This window comes from Podarcis vaucheri (genome assembly GCF_965113315.1).
Source record: "Podarcis vaucheri genome assembly, chromosome: 2".
Lineage (NCBI taxonomy): Eukaryota > Metazoa > Chordata > Lepidosauria > Squamata > Lacertidae > Podarcis > Podarcis vaucheri.
The window spans coordinates 60562771-60588749 of NC_138760.1; the positions used below are offsets into that span (position 1 = coordinate 60562771).

Here is a 25979-nt window from a genome sequence, read left to right on the forward strand (position 1 = left end):
TTGCAAGAAGGTTCAGCCACAGGCATCTCCAGGTAGGGCTGTGAAAGACCCTGGAGAGCTGCCCACCTGTGCAACAGACAGCTCCGAGTTACACGGTGCCTACAAGCCCTACGTGGCTTCAAATCAAGCGGCACAGAACACCTGCCCGCCATTTGACGCGATGGACGTTGCTCAAATACTCGCCTCCCCCGAAAGTTTTTGCTCCAACTGCTTTGGACATCATCCGGAGCTGGCGGAGCACATTGCAACGAAGGCAGTAGAATGCCTCTCCTCAGCACTCGAGCGCACTTCCATAGCTCAGCTGCTCGCGGACTGCCAGCTTGAATGATTGAGGCCCAACAACGTGACCCGAGCGCATCCACACATTCTCCTCTCCGACGCCCCTCTTCCTCCTGGTCTCCCGCGTACTGCGCCGCCGCTCTGCCTTCCTTTCCTCCCATTGGCCGCATTCCCGCTCCAATAGCCGCCGGGCGCCGGAGCGGCCGCTTCCTTATTGGCTGACAGGCCTCTGCATGACGCAGACTGAGGACCGGAGGCGGGGAGGAGCGGAGAAGGGTGGGCTGCTCCCGCTGTCATCCCGAGTCGGCGCAGGCGCACTGGGGCCGGCTATTGTGTTAACCATTATTGTAGCGAAGCGGACGGGCTGCCGCCGGCCTCCTGTTCCCTCAACGCCCCGCAGTCCCGGGCCGGAGCCCCTCCAGCCCCGCTGAGTCCAGCGCAGGCAGGCAGGCAGGCAAGATGCCGGTGAGAGACCGCGCTTCCCCTTCCCCGGCGCCTCGTCCCCTTCCCCGCCCTCCCTGCTTCCCTGCGCGCTGCGGGTCCGTTGCTAGGGGCGGCGCTGGCGGAGAGCGAGGCTGGGCGCCGGCGGGTGAAGGGCCGGGAGGGCGGCGGGCTGCAGGGCTTCTGCGGGGGGCGGGCGGTTCTGCAGGCTTATGGGCCGGGGGGCGGCGGCTTCGCATGCATTAAACGCGTTGCTGCTGCTGCTGTTAATAATGTCTACCTTACAGGAGTAAATAACATCTACCTCACCTATGCTGTTAATATCTATCTGCCTTATGTATAATATCTACCTTACAGCGGTTTTGTTTTTTTTTAAAGAAAAAGCCACCTACAGAACCGATTGGAAAATTCGCAGTAAAAGCATGTGGGCTGTTGTGAATATTATATATGTATGTATGTATGTATGTATGTATGTAGAGGGACGCGGGTGGCGCTGTGGGTTAAAGCCTCAGCGCCTAGGGCTTGCCGATCGAAAGGTCGGCGGTTCGAATCCCCGCGGCGGGGTGCGCTCCCGTCGCTCGGTCCCAGCGCCTGCCAACCTAGCAGTTCGAAAGCACCCCCGGGTGCAAGTAGATAAATAGGTACCGCTTACCAGCGGGAAGGTAAACGGCGTTCCGTGTGCTGCGCTGGCTCGCCAGATGCAGCTTTGTCACGCTGGCCACGTGACCCGGAAGTGTCTCCGGACAGCGCTGGCCCCCGGCCTATAGATGTGAGATGGGCGCACAAACCCCAGAGTCTGTCAAGACTGGCCCGTTCGGGCAGGGGTACCTTTACCTTTACCTTTATGTATGTATGTATGTGTATACATACATACGTATACAGTGCTTTATTTCTGGGGGGACGCATACCCCTAAACATTTTGGGAATCTTTGTACTTTTGTCCATTTACTGTATTTATTTTTCCCAATGTGAACTATGAAATGGGGATTTTCTTGAATCAAAATGAGAGTACCCCTAAACATTTTTTTTAGAAAAAAGCACTGTATAGACACACACACACACACACACATATATATATATATATATCACCGTGGGAGATGACTTAGGTGCTGCTAACACAGCGGTTTGACTTCACATCATTGATGTCTCTCAAGACAGATGAATGCCAACCGTGTGTGTGTGTGTGTGTACTGTTCATTGGGCCTGGACCCTGAAGGCAGCTCTCAAAAGTGAGATCCCTGCAGTATGAAGCCGAATGAAAATCCAGAATGAAATCATCATGCGATTACTTGTTGTGATGCTGTGGATAGATGTACCTCGCTGAGCAGGGCCTTCCGTGAAGGCAGTTTTCAAAACAAGGTTTTTGCAGATTGTGGCCATATTTAAATATGCAATAAAATCATGTGATTATTTGTTGTGATGTTGTGGGCATATGCCATACTGGGTAGGGACCCTTGAAAGGTAGCTTTCAAAATGAAATCCACAATAAAATTGTGTGATGTCATATGGTGATCACAGTCAATGCCTTCATCCTTAAGGCAGAGCAAGTTTTGGTATTTACTACTGTGTGCATTGGTGACTGTTATCCTGTGTTGAATTAAGCCCTGACTCAGTTTTGTATGTTGGGGATGTCTGTGGAATAAGTGTTTCCTGGGAAATGTGGTTGCAAAAATAAAAGTAAAATATATTTAAAAGATGATCCCAGAAATCAAATTTAGCCTGTAAAAGTCATTGAAATCTCCTCAGGTTGACTTAGTATGGCTTATGTTAATTTTGCTTGCATTAGAATATCATGTCTTATACCTACATCAGTGCTGTGAACTTTCACTGAGGCTGTTCATTTGCTTTTTTTGAAGCAAAACCAACATTTTTTCCTGTTGTTACAGATGTCACAATGTATGTAGTTGAACTTAGCACTGAGTCAGAGCCTTTTAATGCATTCTGTTGTGTCTAAGTAAAAGCCTTCTGATGTGTTTGTGATTTCCTTGCTGTGAAGTCGTACGCATCCTCTGTAAAGCTGTAGCAACTTTATTAAATGTGTATGCTGTTCTACAGCAAGACTTCCTAGGCAATTTAGAGTGAAAGTCTAGACCAGTGTTTCCCAACCACTGTTCCGCGGCACACTAGTGTGCCGCGAGATGTTGCCTGGTGTGCCGCGGGAAAAATTAAAAAATTCGGAATTTTTTTTTTTTTTAAAAAAAGTCACATTTTCGATTGGGGCGCCGTCACTAGATGACCCCTGGGGTTCCCTCCCTCCCTCCCGTTCTGCCTTCGGAGAAGATGAGCCAGCCCTCAAGGAGGTGATTATGTAATTTGCTAGCAATTCATGTCCCTCCCGGCGTGACGCTGCGCGCTGACGTCACGGGGCTGTAATGGTGGTGTGCCTCGAGATTTTTTTCATGAAACAAGTGTGCCTTTGCCCAAAAAAGGTTGGGAAACACTGGTCTAGACATCAGAGTTATCTCAAAATTGGTTAAACTGTGGCTCTCCAGGTGTTGCTGGCTTTTAATCCCCCATCATCCAATGGGGGTTATCACCATCCTAACAATGGTAACTGAATTTGGTGTGAATTGATTTAGCAACATTTGGGTGGAGTGTGGGTTTCGACTTCTGATAAGTAGGAGTGGTCAAAGGGTTTATGAATGCACACACACACACACGGAATTTTGCAGGACCCTCCCAGATGGCACCCACCAAAGTGGATGCAAGCACATAGGTAAATATTAAGGAGCGGATGAAAAACCTTCCCAAAAGCTGCTATTGCTTTTCACAGAAGAACCATTTGCCTATGCCTTTGCTCAGATTTATGATTCTGAGATATGTAATATAGAGAACCAGGCCTTTGGCTGGTTGACATCTGATGCCCTTTTGAAGGGGGAGATTATTGGATTGTCTTCGTTTTTGCTTTTATTATGTACTTTGCGTTTTTTATATTGTAATTTTTAGTTGTGAGCCACCTGAGATCTACAGGTATAGGGTGGTATACAACTAATAGTAATAATTTAAACAATGCATCTTGGTGGAGGATGACATGGAGGCTAAGGCTTCAGTCTTAACTCCACTTACCTGGGAGTAAACCCTATTGAATCAATAGGACTGAGTTCTAAGTAGATATGGTTAGGATTGTACAGTTGGTGCTTAAATTGTCCATATACCACCTTGTGTAAATGCATCTCTGACTTAGAATTGTAGAATTGAAAGGAGTCTTGCAGGCTATCTAGCCCAACCACTAATCTTGCTGCAAGAAATCCAGAACTAGATCATCCCCTACAAGTTGCTGTTCAGCCTCTTGCTTGAAAAGGCAAGCAAGCAAGCAAGACCCCAACCCTATTCTGGGTACCGTATTTTTCGCTCTATAAGACGCACCAGACCACAAGACGCACCTAGTTTTTGGAGGAGGAAAACAAGAAAGAAAAAATCTGAATCTCAGAAGCCAGAACAGCAAGAGGGATCGCTGCGCAGTGAAAGCAGCAATCGCTCTTGCTGTTCTGGCTTCTGGGATAGCTGCGCAGCCTGCATTCGCTCCATAAGACGCACACACATTTCCCCTTACTTTTTAGGAGAGAAAAGGTGAGTCTTATAGAGCAAAAAATACAGTAATTGGTGCTAATGTCAAATTGCTCAAGCTGTTCTGCTAGTGTTCAACTATAAGCCCATTTGAGCTAGTGCCTGTGGCAGCAGATAACAATCTTTGCCCTCTTCTATGTGATAGCCGTTCAGTTTTTTGAAGAGTATATAGTCCCCATCAGTTCTTCTTTTCTTTTCCAGGCTAAATATACCCAGTTCCTTCAGTCTTTCCTCATAAGACCGTCTTTGTTGTTCAGTTTTTCCTCCTGACCATCTTTGTTGCCTTGCTTTGAACCCATATTTCAGTTTGTACCCTTCTTTAAGCATGGCACCCAAAACACTGGACATGGTACAGTATTCCAAATGAAGTTGGACCAATTAATGGAGTTTAAAATCACATTTGCCTTGTTTGCAGCTGCATCACATTACTGACTCATGTTCAGTTTGCAACCAGCTATAATCCTGAGATCATTTCACCTGAACTGCTGCCAGCGCAAATATTTTTAATCCGAGACCTGCATATTCAATTTTTTAATTTTCTTTTCACTTTTGCATAAATGCAGAACTTCACAGTTTTATTTTGTTAGCTTTTTGTTTTAAATTGTTTTGTTTATAAACATGTATATCAAAGAATATTGATATTGACAATGTTCTTTCAGTGCATGGTATTTATAATATGGTTCACATAGAAAAAAACATCTCAGTGTAAATCTTTTACTTGGCAAATGTAACACATTTAAATATGGTGTAAACCCTTTTGATATTTGGGGATTTTACAAAAAAATCTGCAATGCAGTTTGACTTACTTTTGAAACATGTATGCTGCAATCCAAAGAGATAATGGTGCGCCAATATTCTGGCGTCACCCTCTTTTTTTGGTCTGTTGATGTTCTCTTTCCCTTTGGAGAATCTGGGGAAGCATCTTTGAACTCAGGGAAGTTTGGGAAAGGGCCTATAGTCCCTCTCACCATGGCAAGTGCAATAAGTTCCAGTCTTCCCCCTAACTTAGCTGGAAATGATCCCTAACGTTGTGCTTTGAAGGTGATTGGAAGTCTTTGGAGATACAGCGCAAGTGCACAACAATTGTGGGGATGATGATCCTCTGCCTCAATTCCAAGGTTGGGACAAAGGTTCAGACCCTCATCTTGGAGCACTGAAACAAGCCCCAGACCAGGAGAGGGATGAATAATTCTTCCAGTGGCACAGGGTACCTCTTAATCTGCTGGGTAAATGCAGAGGTAATCCCTGCTCCCTCCCCTGCTTTTTTAAAAAAATCTTATATCTAGAGAATACAAGTCTACAAGCATCTGAAACAAGCATCTACAATAAATTTAAGCAAAGGTCGATTTTTCAGTTTCTTGTGGACCTTTCTCCAAGCTTAGAGCTGATACGGGAAGCATGGGAGAGCCTTTGAAGGTGTGGTGAAGTTAGGGTCAAGTCCTTTCCTCACAACCACTTTGGGTACAGGGCACAGGCAACCATAAATTTTGAGCAGGTACCAAGGCACACAAAAAAGTTGAAGGGCCTTGAATTTGAGGGTTCAGTGTAACAGTATGCTGTTTCTCTGCCATCAGAAGTAGTTGTTATCTAGTAGGTAGTGATTACAGATCACTTCTTTGCTTTACAGCTTTGTTTCTTTCATGAATTGTAATTGGTTATTTTCTTTCTTTATGTAGATTAACAAATCCGAGAAGTCGGACAATTCTGATAATGTTAAGGTTGTTGTTCGCTGCCGGCCTTTCAATGAACGGGAGAAAGCAATGTGTTACAAGATGGCAGTTAATGTCGACGAAATGCGAGGCACTATTACTGTCCATAAAACAGATTCTTCCAATGAACCTCCCAAGACATTTACATTTGATACCGTTTTTGGACCAGAGAGCAAACAACTTGATGTTTATAATTTAACTGCAAGGCCAATTATTGACTCTGTTCTAGAAGGTTATAATGGTAAGTGCTTCTTTGTTGCATAAAAATGATGGTATAAGGGACTTCGTTTTGTAGTAAACACCCTTCTAGAGCTGACCCTTGTTTTATTAAGAATTGCAAATATCCCGTGTTGTTTGCACCTACTGTTCTGCTTAATTACAGAACGCCAACTGTTCATAAAGTGTTCTGTTTCTGAAAAGTGCCTCTGTTTTTCTAATTGCTAACATAATCATCAACAACATTTTACTGTGATTAAGACCTGTTCACACACTTACATAATATTCATCCTTCTGCATTATAATCTCCCAAGTCCTCTTAGAATCATATCTGGTCCCCATCAGACAGCATGTAGATTTCCTCTCCTTGTTGCAGAGGCAACTTTAGTTTAGAGAAATAGTGGTGTCCAGGGATAGCCAGCATGGTACCTTCCAGATACAGTTGGACTACCAACACCCACCAGCCTCTTCAGACCTTGGGCTCTATTGCACTCCTCTTTCCCCTTTCTTCTTTCAGTGATGCTGCAAGGAGGAGACTGGCAGGGTCTGCTTCCTGTTAACAGCAACTGCATCCCGCTCACAGTAAAAAGTCAGGATCATAAAACACAGGTCCTAGCTTTGTCCAATAGTTTAAACCAAACTACTAATATTTCCACAGCTGCATTAAAGGAAGAGATGGGCAAGGTCAAAGTTTTAGCAAGCTCATTGACATAGCACTGAACCATAGTTTAGCATTGTGTCCATGCCAGGACACAACACCATCCCTGACTTTTCACTTACTGTTTCCCCAATTCCTGTTATAGGCCTGTTCCCACATTATGTATGTATACGTACATATGTATATATGTCTGTCTGTATGTATGTATGTATGAATTTGGATACATATACTCGAGTCTCCCACCACCTTCTGATGTGTAAGTTGCATTCATATCGAAACCTTGAAGTTTTGCTTTGTTTTTAAGGTGAGAGAGAGAGACCTAATTATGGAACCATGCACCCTTCGTAGTAAATGGGGAAGGTGTGTGTTTTGCACTTAGTACAGTCATGTGTATCCTACTATGACAAGTAAGGTGAATTTTGGGCCTGTGTTAGAATTAGAGGAGGGTGTTACTGAACTTGTACATGGAGGCTGCTAGCTAATACTGCTGAGAAAAAATCCATTAAAAATCAATTTTAATGGGTTTTCCCCTTCTGTGCTTGTCCTAGTGATACATGCTTTCTTGATAAGTAACAATTTTCTTCCCCAGCCTAGTGAAACTGACCAGAGGTAATGTTAAATTCCAATCCTCAGTTTAAATGAAATATGAGGAGATGGTTTAATGAAGGCAAAACTAAGGAGGTGGGAGTATGTTGAGTCTTAGGTTCACTGTGGCCGGTGCACGTCGTGCTAAGCTAAACCATGATTATTATTATTTCATACCCAACCATTGCTATTTACATTGTATTGTCTTAATAGTGCTGGTGGTGTCCAAGAAAGGATTAACAACTTCTCTGCCCTATATTGCAGGCACCATTTTTGCTTATGGACAAACTGGAACGGGGAAAACATTTACTATGGAAGGTGTCCGGGCTGTTCCAGAACTCAGGGGGATCATTCCAAATTCTTTTGCTCATATTTTTGGCCACATTGCAAAGGCAGAAGGTGATACAAGGTAAATCACTTACTTGCTTTCCTCACCCCCGAACCCTAAAACACCAGTGCTGGGTGAGGCCAACGGCCAAAACTAATCCAGCAACCTGTTTCAACACATTCTCAGCTTGATGCTTCTTGGAAGCCCACAATCAGGGCAGTCTGTTGCATTTCCCCTTCATCTGGTGTTTAGAGTGTTAGGTTAGACTGAGGTTTGGATTACTTGTGAACATGGAGGTTGCAGTTTAGCTATTTGTGCTATTATGTCTACCCAAAACCATCCTCCGCGAATTTGTCTTATTTCCTACTAAAGCCACTGGCCATGGTCACATCCTGTGGCAGTGAATTTCACAAAGAAATATGCTTTGTGTGTGCTGGATCTACTGTGTCTCAGTTTCATTACATGGTCAACATGGTCACATTCTAATGTGAGGATGATTATTTTCTCTCTCTGTAACATCATTGTTTTGTAATCTTGCATCATGTTCCCACTTTGGCTGCATCTTGTCCCCCAAAGTCAAAAGTCAAAAATGCTTTCACATTTTCTTACAGGAAACATGCTCCAACCTCCTGATTGAAATAAGATCCCTTCATTATTAGTTTTACATCAGTCTGGTGTTTTGTATACTTGCTTGTAAGATCAAATTAATTCTGAATATGTTCTTTTTTCTGGGTGCATTAAACTTCAGGTTTTTGGTCAGAGTCTCTTACTTGGAAATCTACAATGAGGAAGTGCGAGACCTGCTGGGGAAGGACCAGACACAGAGGCTGGAGGTAAGCACCAGTAACTTTTAAACTAGTGAACAAAGGGAATGGTATAACAAAATTACTAATGGGCAAATACAAAGTGTTGTCTCCAAATGTCACTCCACTCGTCAGAAAACTCTTCACCCCAGCAGCAGCTTCTGTGAATGAAAGAGTGAAGGAAATTATTTTTTTGCAAATTCTCACTTTCTTTTTCACCCTCTCTCATGGTGTTCCAGAAATTCCTTAACCCTCTGGAATTTATTTGGTGAAAAGTGAAAATTTCCTTCCCCCCTCCCACCTTCCATTCACAGAAGCTAACACTCAGAGAGTCTTCTGTGAGCAGAGGGACACAGGGCAGTATTTGTTTAAAGGCTGTTTTTAGGTGCTTTCCCAAAATGACTGCCTGATTTGTCTTATAGGTTAAAGAACGACCTGATGTGGGAGTTTATATCAAAGATCTTTCAGCTTATGTTGTAAACAATGCGGATGACATGGACAGAATTATGACACTTGGTCACAAAAACCGTAAGTTGCACATAGCCATCTAGCTGTTCTTGCCTCTGTTATAGACGTTATGTCTATGAGGTGGGCAGGGCTGCAAGTTCCATTGCACAGTCAGAAATCCTTGGGCTGACAAAAAGAGTTAGTTGGATACCATCCAATTGTTGCAGCTTTTCTAAATTATTAATTTACATACCAACCACTATCCAAGCAGTTCACAGTGGATGCTTTTATTTTTGTAATTACCCTATACATCAGGTTAAACTGAGAGATAGGTTGACTTGCCTAAGTCTGGTAAGGCTATTCAGTTTCATAACTGAGGAAGGATTTGGTTCAAATCTTATCACTATACTACACTGGCTCTTCAGCTGAGCTCTTATGCTCTTGCGGAAAAGAAGAGACATGCCAGCCAATTTAAGAAAATACACAATACCTGAATGGAAGTTGGACGCCGACCGTTCGGGGGTCGCATAACTAGTTAGCATGCCAGAGTCTCGATAACGAATGAGACTCTGGCATGCTAACTAGTTATGCGACTAGTTATCCATCTTCTTATAGGGACAAGTGGTGTTCAGCCATCCGAGATTAAGCAATACCTGAATGGGTAATTGAAACCTTTAAAAATTATGTACAGTGGTACCTCGCAAGACGAAAGAGTTTTCCGTTTTTTGAGTCGTTCCGCAAGACGAATTTCCCTATGGGCTTGCTTCACAAGACGAAACGTCTTGTGAGTTCTTGCGAGTTTGTTTCCTTTTTCTTAAAGCCACTAAGCCGTTAATAGCCGCTAATAGCCGCTAAGCCGCTAATAGCCGTGCTTCGCAAGACGAAAAAACCGCAAGACGAAGAGACTCACGGAATGGATTAATTTCGTCTTGCGAGGCACCACTGTATTTGCTGCATGTGGTTGGCTGGTAACCAGCTGAAAGAAATCTAAGCTGCATAATACCAATTAAATGTCACTAAAGTTCCTGATGTTTCCCGTTGGCTTATTTTTCTTCATTACCTATGCAAAAAATGCTTGCAGACTGAAGACAACTGGGATGCAGATTCTTGATACTTGAGTTGTTAAAAAAGAAATATCATTCAGCTCTCAAAGTGAGAACTAAATCTAAATGAATTTCTGTCTTCCACTATGACTGTATGTGCAGCTGAATCAAAAGCTGTAAATTTGGAGCACCAGAAAACATTGCTGCTGTTCACCCTGGGCAGTGTTTTCTTGGACTATCACAGCTGATGTGATAAACGGATGCATTATAGATGTGTATTTGTTTTTAGCAGTAAGAAGCTGTGATTATTATGCATTAATTTGATAAATAAGGGCCAAAGACAACATGTGTGCCTCGGTATTATAGTTTTTGAAACAATAATCTGTGCAGTGTTGCAGTTGCTCTGGTAGCGTCAGAACAGTGTTATTTCAATTGGGGTGCTGTTATTGTTTCATATGTTATTATTGTTATGCATCTTTGTGCATTTATATTGTAAACTGCCCTGTGATCCTCAGATGAAGGGCAGTATAAAAATTTAAATTTTTTTAAATGGAGTTGTTAACATAAGCCTTTACTTGTACATAGGTTCTGTTGGTGCCACTAATATGAATGAGCACAGTTCCCGTTCCCATGCTATCTTTACAATTACAATTGAGTGCAGTGAGAAGGGTGTTGATGGAAATATACATGTGCGCATGGGCAAACTGCACTTAGTAGACCTTGCGGTAAGTTGCTACATTCATTCCTTGCGGAGAAGTTGTTGCGTGCATTTCTGATGCATCTGTCTTGGGCTATCTTAACACGAGGGCTGAGATACCATCACAGGCATCACAGGAGACCCTTCTTTCAGAGCCATCTTGTGCGGGTACTCAAAAGCAAGTGTCTCTGTATTAAGTGGTGCTTACTCACCAAGGATTGCTGGCTCAAAGCATTGGGACAACTTGGGCAAATTCACCCAAGCTCAGTTGCAAGGAAGAAGAAGACCATAACTTTGCAGGAACAGTCTTAAAAGCTTTTACTGTGTAACTATCATTAAAATTGTGGAGGATGAAATTTTGTGCCATGTTTTCTTCTAGGAATTGATTCTTGGTTTGTTGGAAAAATGTAGTAGGTTCCCTTAGATCAGTTGAAACTTCTGTGCCCTAGCTGGACTTTTTCTGCCTACCAGTGTTTAAAATACAGTGTTTGTTCCTGAAAATCCTCAAATACAAAAACAGTATATCTGGAATTTTATTTGCCTTTCAGCCTGTGTGCCTTTTATAACCCACAGCAATCATGATCTGGCTCTGCAATAATGAGGCCTAGGGATGCTTTATTTAATAAAAATGATCCCACTGTTCCCTCTTCCTGCAGTGCAGTACCTTTGTAATACTTCTTTTTCTTCTTGTTTTCAAGTCTGGACCCCAAGGCATTGCTTGTAGCAGTTGGCATCCCTAAAATAACATCTGCCCTGGGGTTCCTTGCAGTGTTTCTGGGGTGCAGCTTTTGAGTCATACACCAAGTATGAACTTCTTGATTAACTGAAGTTTCCCCTTTGCTCATTTTATTCAAATGGGCATCCCCATTCTTTCCTTTTCTAGCTGCTTTGCAGTATTCTGTGCTCTCATTTGCAGAAAATGCTTGTGCTAGAATTTTCCATCCCTTCTCAATTTCTCCTCTCTCTTTTTCAAGGGATCAGAGAGGCAAGCAAAAACTGGAGCCACTGGGCAACGACTAAAGGAAGCTACCAAAATCAACCTTTCCCTCTCTACCCTTGGGAATGTCATTTCTGCATTAGTGGATGGAAAGAGCACTCATGTGCCCTACCGGAACTCTAAACTGACTCGACTGCTACAGGATTCCCTTGGAGGCAACTCTAAAACTATGATGGTAATGACGAGAATGTCACATTCAGTTCCATAATGCTCTAGTGAGCCAAGGCAACAGCTTCTTGTAATAGCTGCTATTGCACTTTCTCCCTGCTTCCCATTTTGTCTTCACTAAGCAGGGATTTCAGTTGGACAGCTTGTACAATATGCCACACCAGCCCTTAATGGGAATTTTTTAATGTGTTTGTTTTGCTGCAAAATTGTGTGTGGGATTCAGTTAAGTTGTTGTATACATGGAACAATGTCTGCTAGTACAGCTGGACTCCCTCCTCCTTATGTGCTCCCCTATACCTTAAATCTACTCTGGTTCAGGTTTGGGGGGCATGTGGGGGAAGGAAAGGGGGAAGGAAAGTCTTGTTGCACAAGTGAGCCTCCGTCTGCATGCATACCCCACTTAGCGCTACCTTGAATTCCACCCTCTATAAGTAATATATACAATATGGGGTGTGTATGTGAAGTTTGTGCTTTCCATGTTTGGGGTTTGGGTTAGCCTAATTCTTGAAAGCATGATAAAGCAGGCAAATACATACAGAAACATTTTTTTTAGCCTGGTTTGTTTAGTATAATGTAGGAAGCGTTACCAACTGGTGAAGCAGACATGAACCACATTGATAAATAACTTTATACATTTCTATGCATTAAAGGAAAGGTGCTAGTTTAGGCAGTAGAGCATGAAACTCTCCATCTCAGGACTATGGGTTCGAGCCCCATGTTGGCAAAAGATTCCTGCATTGCAGGGGGTTGGACTAGATTCTGTGATTCTATGGAGCCACCTCTTTATATATTAGGCTTCCTAACTGGAGTGCACAGGAATTTGTGAACCAAGTAGGGGTCTCTAACAGCCGGACAACAGACATTTGGCCTTCAGTTATGCTTTGGGCTGAGATCTGTAGAGCAGCCCCATGGCCAACAGGCGACAAAACTTTACCCTAAATGTGATCAGTCTGTAGAATTGACTTTGTTTTTCTTCAAACTGTAGTTTTCTAGGCTCTTGCTTCCACCCAGCTTTTTGTACATAGCTTTATTCTTCTTTCTTAGTGTGCAAACATTGGTCCAGCAGACTACAATTATGACGAGACTATCAGCACTCTGCGATATGCCAACCGTGCCAAGAACATCAAGAATAAGGCTAGAATTAATGAAGATCCAAAGGATGCTTTGCTTCGCCAATTTCAAAAAGAAATTGAAGAACTTAAGAAAAAGTTGGAGGAAGGTAACCTGCCAACTCTTTTCTACCAGTCCTTTTTCAATAGAGATTACAAGCAGGTAGCAGAAATAGCACTGAGTGTCCAAATTACCTTAATAACTTTCCAAATGGCAGAGAAATTCTGATGCTAAAATTCTGATTGTTAAAATGCTTAAAGGTTTTGAACCTGTCCTCATAGGAGGACAGGTTTGGCCCTCCAGGTGTTGCTGAACTACAACTCCCATCTGCCCTAGCGAGCATGGACAATGGCAACATGGAGGGCCAAAGGTTCCCCACACCGGCTGTGGGGTGTACAGAAATGACACCCCCTTTAATTCTCACAACCTTTTGAGGTGGGTTAGTGAGAGTGAGCAACTGACCCCAAAGTCATTGTATTAGAACCCGAATATTCCCAAATCTAAGCCAAGTACTTGAACCACTACATCATACTTGATCTGAACTTCAAATTAGTGCTTAATTCCTTTCAGTAAAATATTACATCTGCCCACTAGATGGTACCTGGAGCTAAGAGTAGATTGCCGGTCACTTGTTTTTCTTTGTTTAGGCTTGCCTGCAACTAGTGTTTTACTTATTTAACAAAATTTATATGCTGCTTGATTGTGAATAGAACCTATAACTGGTTTACACACAAAAAACACATTAAAATTGTTAATAAAAAGTGTTTAAAAAGTATTTATTATAATTAAAATTGAGAGTTAAGCTAAGGTAAAGGTAAAGGTACCCCTGCCCATACAGGCCAGTCGTGTCCGACTCTGGGGTTGCGTGCTCATCTCGCTCTAGAGGCCGTGAGCCGGCGCCGTCCAAAGACACTTCCGGGTCACGTGGCCAGCGTGACAAAGCTGCAGCTGGCGAGCCAGCACCAGTGCAGCACACGGAAACGCCATTTACCTTCCCGCTATAAAGCGGTCCCTATTTATCTACTTGCACTTAAGAGTGCTTTCGAACTGCTAGGTGGGCAGGAGCTGGGACCGAACGATGGGAGCTCACCCCGCCGCGGGGATGCGAACCACCGACCATACGATCGGCAAGTCCTAGGCACTGAGGTTTTACCCACAGCGCCACCCGCATCCCTTAATTTGATAAAGACCAGGCCCACATCCAGCTGCTAATGGTAGTCTGTTTGGTAAAGTCTGCCAGGCTTCCTTGCAGTCCGATTTTCTAGGAAGGGTGGGAAAGGAAAATGGACGGAACTAGGATGAGTTTCAAATTAAGATAATAAAGTGTATGGGTGCCTCGCTGATGTAACAATAAGCTGTAGCTGAGCACTGACTGAAGAGTGTCTTTTTCTTGGATAAGCCACTAAAAAACACAATAATACTATAGGGGAAGAGATCTCTGGCTCTGAGACAAGTGGCTCTGAAGATGATGATGAAGACGATGATGGGGAGATTGGAGAAGATGGAGAAAAGCGAAAGAAGCGAAGAGGTAAGGTGCTGGAAAAAAATAGCTGCAGTTCGCCTTTTAATTATCTGTATTTTGCTGTAATTATCCTGTAATTATGATGGCTCTTTTAGAAGTGTTGGAATTGCTTACTTAAAAGATAAATGCTGTTTCCGCTTGCCCAACACACTTGTGCTAGTTTTCTTGAATAACATGGCTCTTAAGTGACAATATGTTCATAGTTCAGGAATTCACAGGTATTTGAGTTCTTGGTTGATTTTTTTCTCAGCGATTGTAACAGGGAGGGTGCATGGGTAGTCAGATAATCCGGGTTGTATGAAATGCTATACACTGTCAAGGGTTGTGCATATCAAGGCGGTCACTGTCTTGTCTCAATACTTTGGTGTACTTAGTACAGGCTTTTTTATTTTAGGATATACACTTGACTCTTGAAAATACTACTGGAAAGCAAGCTCCACTGAAATAAGTGGAACTTGCTTCAACCAACATGTTAGTGCCTGGATTTTGATTGTGTAGCTGGAGAGATCTAGCTGTGAACATATTTGATGTTCAGCCACGGTTGCCAAGGAGTTTGCTGTATGGGCCTCTCTGTGCTTATGGCATGCTCATTCCTAAGAAAAACCCTTGCCACATCTGCAAATCTGTTGCATCCTCCTCTTATCTTCCTTTTGGGAATGAGGGAGCAGTGGTGATGGGTCTTTTAATCATTTCTTTCTGAAGACAGTTGCCTTATACTGAGAGACCCATTGGGCCATCTAGCTCAGCATTGTGTGCACTGACTTGCAGCAGCTCTCCAGGGTGTGACTGAGGGCTATCCCAGGCCTCCTTGAACATGCTAGAGATTGAACCAGGGACCACTGGCATGCAAAGAAGATACTCTGCCAGATTCTGTTTTCTCTGTAAATAGAAATCCATATATTTTATCCATAACAACATAATCCAAACAACATAATCATAAACCTGAAATAATTTCATCCATTTAAACCACATGCAAAGTCATGATTTTAACACTGAGCCCCCTCAGCACATTTTTAAATTAGTGCGAAAAGAAAATTGAAGTTCAATCCCAAGTTATCAGCATAACTTGATGCATTCTGTAAACTAATTTCAGGCTTACATGCAAACAGATTATGCTAAAGTGATGCTCCCATCTATACTTTTTACCTTTGGCCAAAGAAGTAAATAATTAAATTGATTTAAACAAGAATCAACTGAATACTTTGAAGTTTTTGTAAACTTTTTCTTCTTCTTCTTCTTAAATAAGCCTCTTGTAGCACCAAGGATATTGACCAGATCCTCACGCTCATGCGTTTCCTCACTTTGACACCCCATGCTGGGAGGTCTTGCACTTATTTGAACATATTTAAAACATATACAGCTGCATATTGGACCTGCCAGAGAACAGGGCAAGGAGATTCTGTGACTAACTGAATGCAGAATCTATTGGTTGGAATGTTGTCGTCTTCATCAGTGTTGGGGAACTTATGGTCCCCAAGCCGCACCCACCTGCCCAACACTTGACATCAGGTGTGGGACACCTAAAGACATGCTTGGATTTGGGTGCACTAGGCAGTTTCCCATTAGTAGTTTTCTAGTGCAGCCAATGGGGCTGTGGCTCAATGCCCATCAGCTGATGGGTTTCTTCACCTTTGAAGGAGATGATCTTGGTGCCAGCTGGGAGGGCCCTGCCAGCATTGAGCCATGGAGGGTGGGGGAAGTAAAGATCCACTTCCCAGCACCCAATCTATATGCATTAAGGAGCCTGAATTTTCTTTATCTTTACCATGCATGGCAGAGGGAGAGAATGCCTGAACAGGCCTTGTGTTATGTCTGTTTAAATCATGAGTAGCTCAATGGGTCTAAACCCTTCCTGCATTAGAAAAATAAATAGGTGTCTGCTCTGTTGACATTTCTTCACTGTTCACATTTCTTCGGTTTTCTGCTTAGATTGGTGTGTGTTTTTGTGCAACTAGTGTTCCTTTATGGGTCTGAAAAGCTAGTATTGCTAGATGGTCTGTCTGATCTGTGCTCTCATTCTGAAACAGTGGGTATTTAATAAAAATCCTGACAATTTCCTTGATCACAGTGAAGAGGAGCAGGCTTATTTATGGTCAGGCTGCCTCCAGATTAGTTCCGGCTTCAGAGCAGTGTGCAGGCTTGTTGCAAGATCTCTGATCCTATTCAGTTCCGAGTGGAAGAGTCACTCTCATTTAGTAATAACAGCTGCTGGCTTTATTCTTAGCCAAGCTGGTTTCTTATTGTTGGGCAGCTAAGATGAAACTAAGATGTTTCTGAGGGTGAAGCTACCTGCCTATGGCATCATAACAGTAATTTTGAAGCTAGTTTTTCAAAATCTGCTTCATTGCCCATCCGTCACCCTGCTTCACTCATCTGCCAGAGTTTTGTAGCAACAAAGAGGTTCTAAAGTAAGTGCTGGTGCTGTTTGAACCCAATTCAGCACACAGCTTACCAGTTATCCCTGTACACGTGAAAACATGCACAGCAATTCATTAGTTTTGTGACAGGGATTGGCATGGGGAAGATGGATGTGAGGCTCAAAATAATGGTCCAAAGAAGGAAATTATTTAACCTGTTGGATGGGATATGGTGCCTATTGCATTCTTTCACATTCTCATGAGATGTAATTCAGAAGTGCAGTCCCCCTCCACATGCTCAATTCTTGACTTGAGGTTAAATGTAAATCTTGGCTCCATCCCTTTGAGCCATAGACCACAGGGTGCCACCAGCAGATGTCTTTGTTCCAATGTTAAAGGTCTGTGTCCTTTTCCTTCTTCCAGATTGCTTCCTTGTTCAGTTTCCCATTTATCCATTGCTAGTCATAGTTAATAAGTGATGCAACACTGAAACTCTTTTATTGAAAATACCACGTTGACTGCCAGAAGGAATGAGAGAGGCACACATTCCCTGAGACCAAGGCAACTGTCAATTGCCTCAGTTGATTATTATTATTTATCTAAGCTACTAAGATGACTTGGGTCAATCAGTCATGTGCAACACTGCAACTGTACATAGGAAGATGATGAAAATGGGATTGTGCAACATTAAACCAGTCTCTCTGAGCTTCTTGTCCTTTAGAGCTAATGCTTAGCATGTGTTTCTTTCATCCTGTTTCTTCTTTCTTGGGTTTTCCATGGGGCCTGCTTCTCTGTTTTCCAGGCAGTAGCAGCAGCAGTAGTTCAGACTCTACATGCTCTGTCATAGAGAAACCTCTGGATAAATCCTTCACTAGTGAGTGGGAGCTCTTTGGTCATCCAGTGAAGTTTTGGGCTTTCCATAACCTTTGCACTCTTTGTTTTGATGCTGCATTTTGCTCCCTGTCCACAACATTGGTTTTGTTCAGAGTGAAATGTGGATTCTTCCCCACCCACCTACCCAAGTTAAAGCATGTTTTTTATTCCCCTTTGCTGCTTCAAACTTCTTGTGGAGGGTGGTGGTGGGGAGAGAACTGTTTGAGATTAATCTTTGGCTAAATAGCCGAGGACCGCAAGAATGCATGTTAGTACTGGTCATATAAGGTGGCAGGAAACGAGTGGATTTTTTGGCATTGGGTGATGTTCTCTAAAATCATAGCTTTATACTGATATACAGCCGTATATATTTCAGTAGGATGTTAACAATCTTTCTCTAGAGATATATATTTTGGAAAAGTTGCTAAGCAAGTGTGCATAGTTCTGTAATCTTCCAGAAAACTGGCTGAAACTCTTTATCGCTAAACAAGGAAAAACTTCACACTCCTTTCCTGAGCCAAAAAGCTCTGCTTGCCCAGAGGCCACTTCCCATCAGCCTCTACAATATGCGTTGGCATTTCTCCTTCTGCACATCAGAAGGAGTGACTGGGAAATCCCTGCACCTGTGGGACTTACTGTGTATCTTGGAGCTGCTAAGTTGCAGCATTTAACTGTTGTGGGTAGACATGTCAGTTTTGGTGCTGATGAGGTAGAACAAGGTTCAAGGGGTTTTTATTAGGCACTTTTCATTAACAGTTGGAAACAAATGAGCTGCATCTTCTGCTTCTAACCACTGCTCTTAATCACAACGGGATGTTCTCATTTGAAGAACACTTTCCGTCCGCAAAATAACCTTGAGCTTGAAAGGAGCGTGTGGCATAGATTGGGCTTTCATATTTTAACAAAAACTATTCTTCCCATTCTGTGACTTCTTTCCCCCTTTCCTGTTCTTTGCATGTTGCATGTTTTCATGGCATTTGTTCCTTCTCCCCCGATGCTACTACTTCTCTTTGATGGCACCAGCTAAATTTACCACTTTACCTCTGTGGAAGCACCTGAGTTTCTAGAAACAAAACTATGCAACTCCCAGCTGAAATTAACATTGAAATCTTATGAACTCTCCTACATGTGTGATTGGTCATGTGAGATGCAACAGCCGATTGGCAATTTGCTCAAACGCCTAGTAAGCTTAACTGGACATTTATGGACATTGGCTGCGTCAACATGCTCTGGTTTTAATTGAGGGTAGTAGATCACCCTCTTGGATGTTTCTTAGAGCATGATCTTTGTGAGAGGCTTGCAGCTTGAACAGCAGAATTTAGCATAATATTGTTGAGAGAAACAATGTTATCCTCCAATGTACTGAAGATTAATGATACTCTTCAGTATAATTTGGGGCAGCGATGATCACATTTAATCTTGCATTTTGGAGTTTTAATTTGCTGGTTTTTGTTTTCTTTTTGTCTATGGAAGCATATTTTGATGAATGCTTTTACTTAAGATCTTGTTTCTTTTTTTCCTTTTTGTAAAACAAATCAAGCCAATAATGTGTTTCTTTTTTCCCTCCCCACCCACTTCCTTTGTGCGTGTGCTGCCTCTCTGCGATTTGTTTGCCTCTTCCTCTTAAAATGCAAGATCAATCAGGTTGGTGTGTTTGATTTGCACTCCATCTAATACAGTTGAAACTGCTTAATATTTTGTTAAGAATGCCTAGCTTTTTCTCTCAGACCTCCATTCAAGATGCCCCCCCAATATCTTAGACAGTGTTAATGGATCCAATGCAGTTCTACGCTGACCTGTCACCACTTGAGCAAAGCTTTTCTGTGTGTGACATTATCCAAATGTAGCTGTGGGAAAGAGCAAGGGTAGTCTAAGGGATTTCCCCTTACAGCAGCAATAAAACTGTTGCTCCTTTTCAAGATATAATCAGTCTAGATGTATCCAGATAGCCTAAGATGTGGGGGCAAGAGAGGGGAGAGCAAAATGGGGCAAACAAAATAATGATTCCCCCCCCTTCTTTTTCTTCCCATGAATCGCAGTGCAAAGAGTTTTCTTTTGGTTTTGCAAACCTGCTTTTAGCTTTTGTACCCCTTCTGTCATGTTAATTTTGTTCCTTCATACATATATCTTTTATTTTTCTGTTAATCTGACTATATACATTCTAATTATTAGTTTTAAAGTCCTGGCCTCTTTAGGTACATGTGGCTCTTGTGTGTCTTTTAAGGTAACTTCCAAATTGATTGAGTTACAGAAAACATCCTGCAGTTAATTTGATATACAACTGTCCTTTTCTATACAACTGTCCTTTTCTAAATCAGCAATCTATTCCTATGTTACAATTCTTCATTCCAGTCACTGATTCTCAGCAGATGATTGTTATGATAATTATTTGGGTTTTTTAAAATCACTCACGCCTCTAAATAAATTAGAATTCTGCTACATGGCTGGAGGACATTTTTGAGGGCAAATGCTCCAGGGGTGACTATATTAGCAAATATTTTGATAAAACTTTCAGCTCCTAGTAAATAATTAAAAAACAATCACTAAGATGGAGCAGGGCTATCACCAGAGTGTTGTTCTTTCTCTTACAATTGTGCATTCCTGTAGCTTCTGAGTTAATAGTAGGAGCTGTAGGCTCTTTAATTCTTGTTCTAACAACTAATCTAATTTTTTAAATGATAATTCACATATTGGGACTATGTATGTATGTATGTACGTACGTATGTATGTATGTGCTTGATTTATTTAAACCTGCACTTGGCTCTCCTGAAAGGAAAGAAGAAAGTTTCTCCTGACAAGATGATAGAGATGCAAGCGAAGATTGATGAAGAAAGGAAGGCTCTTGAAACAAAGCTTGATATGGAAGAGGAAGAAAGAAACAAGGCCCGGGCAGAGCTGGAGAAGCGGGAGAAAGACCTGCTTAAAGCACAGTGAGCAATGCTGAAATTGGAATAGAATCATGTTTGCCGTTTGTGTAGAATTACATGGTTGTAATCCTGTGAAGCAAATCGGTATGATAGTCTGGCTCAGGCTGAGAGAAAGCGGCCTGCCTAAGGCTCCATCGTGATTTTATGGCAGGAGTGACATTCATATCCAGGACTTCCTGCTTCATAGCTCAGTCTCTTAGGTGGCACAGTTCACTGGTGATAAGGGCATGTTGAGATTTGGTTTGAGATGTGGTTGGGGGCATTTCAAGGGCATTTGGGATCTTGGCAAGGTCCCCAAAGTGGGAGGATTTGAACTGTACACACACACACACTCACACTGCTTGCCTGGCAAGGTATAGAAGTTAACTTATGAAAGATCTTGCTTACAGTGGCAATAGACCAGGCATGGCCAAACTCAGCCCTCCAGATGTTTTGGAACAACAACTCCCATCATCCCTAGCTAACGGGACCAGTGGTGAGGGATGATGGTGAGGGCCGAGTTTGGCCATACCTGCAATAGACCCTACCTTGCAACAACTCATTGACACTTTGGGCATGCATACTTTATTATGCACTCTAAAAACGCCCCTTCTTTGGGAGACTTGCACACTCCAAAGACCCCAAATGTAACTGGAATGCTCATGCATACACCCCACACATACAGTTGCATTTTTCATATTCCTCTTTTGTGGTTCGCAGGCTAAAGAAAGCTTTCTCTCTTCCTCTCCATCCCACCCTCTACAGACTTTCAGGCCTTGCATTCCAAACATGCATTCCTTGCCTACATGCAGTTCTCCAATATGTACAACTTCCCCCGCACCACTGTGGGGCTGTTCAGATGTTAGTCTGTACCAAGGAGAGTTGACAGGGTTTAATAAAGCCTCTGTTGTCTAATGCTCTCCCCTGCCCCCCCCCCCCACAGTTTGTACAGTTCTACAGAAGATGCTAAATAAATAAAGAGAACTGGAAGTGGGGACAAGATCTAGAACCTTCTGTCTTGCCCTCTTTGCAAACATCTTGAGAGCACAGCAGGACAGCAAACTAACAGAGATTTTTGAGAGAACAGGGTGAGACTGTCTCCTTCTAGCAGCCCCTAGTGGATTGAAAAGTAGGCCCTGTTCAGCCCAGCTAAATTTAAGCAAGCACTTGGAAATAGGCTTAAGTCTTCCTACAGTGGTTGCTTGTTTTCTTACATTTATTTATTAGATTTAAAGGAAACTGACTGGGATTTCAGGCATGCAGTGTGTGGGCCCCTCAACTGAAGTTGGAGATCTGTATGTAGCTTTAGAATCATTACGATCCCCCCTCCCTTCCTGTTTTTATCCAGGCAAGAACATCAGTCTCTGCTGGAGAAGTTGTCAGCCTTGGAAAAGAAAGTGATCGTGGGAGGTGTGGACTTACTGGCAAAAGCAGAGGAGCAGGAGAAGCTTCTAGAAGAATCCAACATGGAGCTGGAAGAGCGTAGGAAAAGAGCAGAGCAGCTCCGGAGGGAGCTTGAAGAGAAAGAGGTTGGATCAAGCTCTTTGCTGCCCTGTCCAATTGCTGTGTTTTGAAAAGGCATTCACAGTACTTTTCTTTACCTGCATGTTGTGCATGTGCAGGCAAGACAAAGGCACATTTGAAGTGAGAGGCAGTAGATGGTATCTATGTTTGTAGAACATGGTGATCCCTGAAAGATTAGATATCTTCCGCTTTAGTGTGCTATCACACTTGCTCAAGATATGTGTTTCTGTTTGGTGTCTGAAAGATTCCTGTCCATGTTGAGGGAATAAGCTTGTCCAGATTACAAACGATTAGAGAGAATTTGGCTCTAGTGCCAGGGGAAGCTTTTCCGTCTACACGCCCTGGCTGTAGAACTGGGCCCAGAAACTAAAATGTGCAGGAGCTCAGCATGCATCACTGCAAGAACTTCAATAGAGGTAGCAGAGGCACTTGAGTGGGAGCCACAGAAATGGCGTCAAAGCTTTACAAAGGGGGGAAAAAGAATAGTGGGGTAACTTCCATAAAGGCCGTCCCAGTGAAGGGAAGGATAGAGAGGAATGGGGAGTAAGAGAACAGCAAGCTGAAAGAAGGCTGTGCAGTGATGCTTCAGACTTTGCAGGGCTTGAGGCGGTAGAAGCTGGAAAGCTGGCAATAAAGAAAGAGTGACACCTTTTTCTCTCCTTGGCGGCTTAAGCATCCTATGGTCTTTTAAATGGGTTTGTGGAAGGTGGTTGTTTGTTTTTGTTATGCATTTTGTGTTCTCATTTTGTACTTTTATGCTGTAAACAGCTCTATGATGAAGAGCAGTATACAAATTTAATAAATAATAATAACATAGGATTCCTACATACACTTGTTAAGTGAATCATCCCCAAAAGCCAGGACTGAATAGCACCCTCCCACCAGCACATCAGTTTGGACAATTCTGTCTAACTTGTGGCATTTTTAATAATTTGCAAACAGCAAGAGCGTTTGGACATTGAGGAAAAGTACACCAGCCTTCAGGAGGAAGCACAAGGGAAGACCAAGAAGCTGAAAAAAGTCTGGACAATGCTAATGGCAGCCAAGTCAGAGGTCAGTGTCATACAGTCTTCACGCTTGTTCCCATGTAAAAGGAATGGAGCAACCCTGTTTCTGAGCCATGTTGAAGGCAGATAGGAACATGCAAATGGCCCTTGACCCTTGAACAAAGAAAAGGTGGTGCTGTTCACATGTTGGGAGTAAGAAAGAACCACAGAAGGAAATAGCATGGAGTGTGTGAGAGTCATATGGCTGTTTTGGAGTATTTGGTTATTTACGTAAGTGAACACATATACTGTTAGTATATGCTAACAATGCACACATATACAGGGTCATCAATGTGCAGTGTGCCTTACATGATAACATAAGCATTTTTTAAAAATCTTGGAAAGAGCTCACTTAATTTTCCTTGCCAGGTGAGAGAAGGTTGGTGGCAACTGGGGAGAGGGCCTTCTCAGTGGTTATGTCTCATCTGTGAAATGCTTTTCCCTGACTGGTGCAAGAGTTAGCACCCATCTTTTTGTTTTAGAAGTCAAGTAAAACTTTTTTCTTCTCTCAGCTTTTTGATGGCTTCATTGACTTATTTAATGTTTTGTTAGCTTTTAATTGTTTTTATAAGTCTTATGCTATTACATGGATTTTATTTCAGTTTATTCTTCTTCTGCTTAAGTTTTATTATCCTCTGAGTGCCCCTTTAGTGAAAGTGCGCAGCACAACAAAATGCTCTGCCATTTGTAAGCCTCAATAATCAATAGCATATAAAAATGGCACCTAACTTGAAACTTGGCATACATGATCTGCCTGATGAGGTCTATGAATGAGCTGAATTTCAAATTGAGTCAGTAAAAATTTCCACAGAACAGCCAGCTTAAGCAAGCTGAAGATGAACCCTTTTTACTGCCATGTTTATTATACCAGTATATCATATGTTGTTGTTTTTTTACAATTTTGATTAAAACTACTGGTGGACTTTATTCAGACTTGTCAAAGAAGATGCACTTTCATTGGTTTGGTGAAGTTCTGAGAAGCAGTTCAAAAGTAATCATTTTTTTTTAAGCCTGTGGCAGTAACTAAATTTTGAAGTGAAAATTTACCAGGGCTTCAGTGTTTGCTAAGGGAGCCACCTGGTGGATAATGTAAGCAATGCCTGTTTCTCTAGCTATGGGATATACAGCGGTACCTCCGGTTGCGGACAGGATCCGTTCCGGAGCTCCAGTCAGATCCCAAGGTTTCCACAACTGGAGGCACTGCTTCTGCGCATGCGTGTGTGGCGAAACACTTCCGGATTTGCCCCTTTCGCAACCCGAAGTTTACATTACCCGAGGGTAACGTAAGCCAAGGTGCTACTGTAACAGAATGGTGCAATGGTTAGGTAAGGGATTGTCAATCTTTTTAGGCTTCTAGACACATTTTGGAAATGAGAAACTGTTGTGGGGGGTCACAACGCACAACCATGTGTGTACGTCCCCCCATGCCCCACTCAACACTGCAGCACCCTCCTACACACACTGACACAAATGTGCATACACCTCTAAGGATGGTGAAGGGTGCTAGAAGAGGGTCCCTCTCCATAGTTCCTTCTCAAAATTTCTCTAGCAATACAGTAAGCTTGGATGCTTTATAAGATCATATGAGATCCAGACAACATGGGACATCTTCGTTGGTCCCTTCATCCTCCCAATCTGGCATTGTGCCTGAAAGACCAAGGAAGTGAGCACTATTTCTGTTGATTTTGAAGAACAACATTACCGTTTACAGAGCACATCTGTCAAGACATCAGCATAAGCTTCCACGCTTGGGTCAATATGAAAGAGCCTTAATGCTGGTGCTAAACTGGCATGCTTTCTGTTGATCAAGTCATGCCTGTTGGCTTCATCATTGTTTTCCTTATTCTTCTGTGAGCTAATTTGAATGTCCTTTTAATTGAAAGTGGCCAGAAAATAAATAAAAAGTAGGTTTCCTTAACTTCCTTAACCGGTAATTTTCATTTGCTGGAATTACTTTCCACCAAATGGTTAGAATGGGGAGAAAGAATAATGGAGAAGATGAAAACAAATTAATGCTGGGTTGGGGCCTGTTCGTTTTTAAAACCACCAGATGGAAGTGGCTTTGACAGGTACAAGTTCATTCTCTTAGAATGAACTGAGCATGATGCCAGGTTTGGCATGGGATGATCACGATTATCTTTACACCACGAGCTTTATGTGTCTGGTTGAATAGTCCATTTCTTAGTGGATGATCCTGGTTGTCGCTTCATGATGGCTTGCTTTATAATTGGTATTCATAGATGGCAGATTTGCAACAAGAACATCAGAGAGAAATTGAAGGCTTATTGGAGAACATTCGACAGCTCAGCAGGGAGCTTCGTCTTCAAATGCTTATCATTGACAACTTTATACCTCAGGATTATCAGGTACAATAATTGAAGGAGCCCTGTATTTGTTTTGAGAGATGAGGCGCACAGCTTCTCTCCCAAGCCTCTGTGGGGATTGCTCTCCTCCCTTCACCCACTGTGACATGGGAGAGAGTTGCGTGCCCCCACAAAAAAGCTCAACAACTTGGGGGCGCTGGGCAGTTTTTTGCACCCCGGCGCCGCTAAAGATGGCCCTGATCTCAGAGGTCATGCACCCGTGTTACTTTCCCCCCCTCTCTTCTGATTTTTCTTTCAAGGAAATGATTGAAAACTACGTTCACTGGAATGAAGATATTGGAGAATGGCAGCTGGTACGTAGGCACAGCTGCAATGCATG

General features: G+C 42.7%; 1 protein-coding gene and 1 long non-coding RNA gene across 4 annotated transcripts in view; both read left to right on the top strand.

Annotated features, from left to right (window-relative positions):
- Nucleotides 1-25979, top strand: part of LOC309527155 — a 39557-nt gene that overhangs the window by 8376 nt on the left and 5202 nt on the right. The window lies entirely within an intron of this gene.
- Nucleotides 583-25979, top strand: part of KIF3A (kinesin family member 3A) — a 30599-nt gene continuing 5202 nt past the window's right edge. The window contains exons 1-16 of one of the 3 annotated variants that reach the window (XM_082213702.1): nt 583-744; nt 5964-6237; nt 7720-7864; nt 8532-8616; nt 9009-9114; nt 10662-10801; nt 11748-11945; nt 12983-13157; nt 14475-14576; nt 17730-17801; nt 19436-19444; nt 20574-20730; nt 22055-22235; nt 23173-23283; nt 25517-25642; nt 25900-25953. In XM_082213702.1, coding sequence (XP_082069828.1) covers nt 739-744; nt 5964-6237; nt 7720-7864; nt 8532-8616; nt 9009-9114; nt 10662-10801; nt 11748-11945; nt 12983-13157; nt 14475-14576; nt 17730-17801; nt 19436-19444; nt 20574-20730; nt 22055-22235; nt 23173-23283; nt 25517-25642; nt 25900-25953 — 1941 coding nt within the window. In that variant the 5' untranslated portion in view covers nt 583-738. The remainder of the gene's footprint in view (nt 745-5963; nt 6238-7719; nt 7865-8531; nt 8617-9008; nt 9115-10661; nt 10802-11747; nt 11946-12982; nt 13158-14474; nt 14577-17729; nt 17802-19435; nt 19445-20573; nt 20731-22054; nt 22236-23172; nt 23284-25516; nt 25643-25899; nt 25954-25979) is intronic. The other 2 variants (XM_082213703.1, XM_082213704.1) reach the window with 2 other exon arrangements.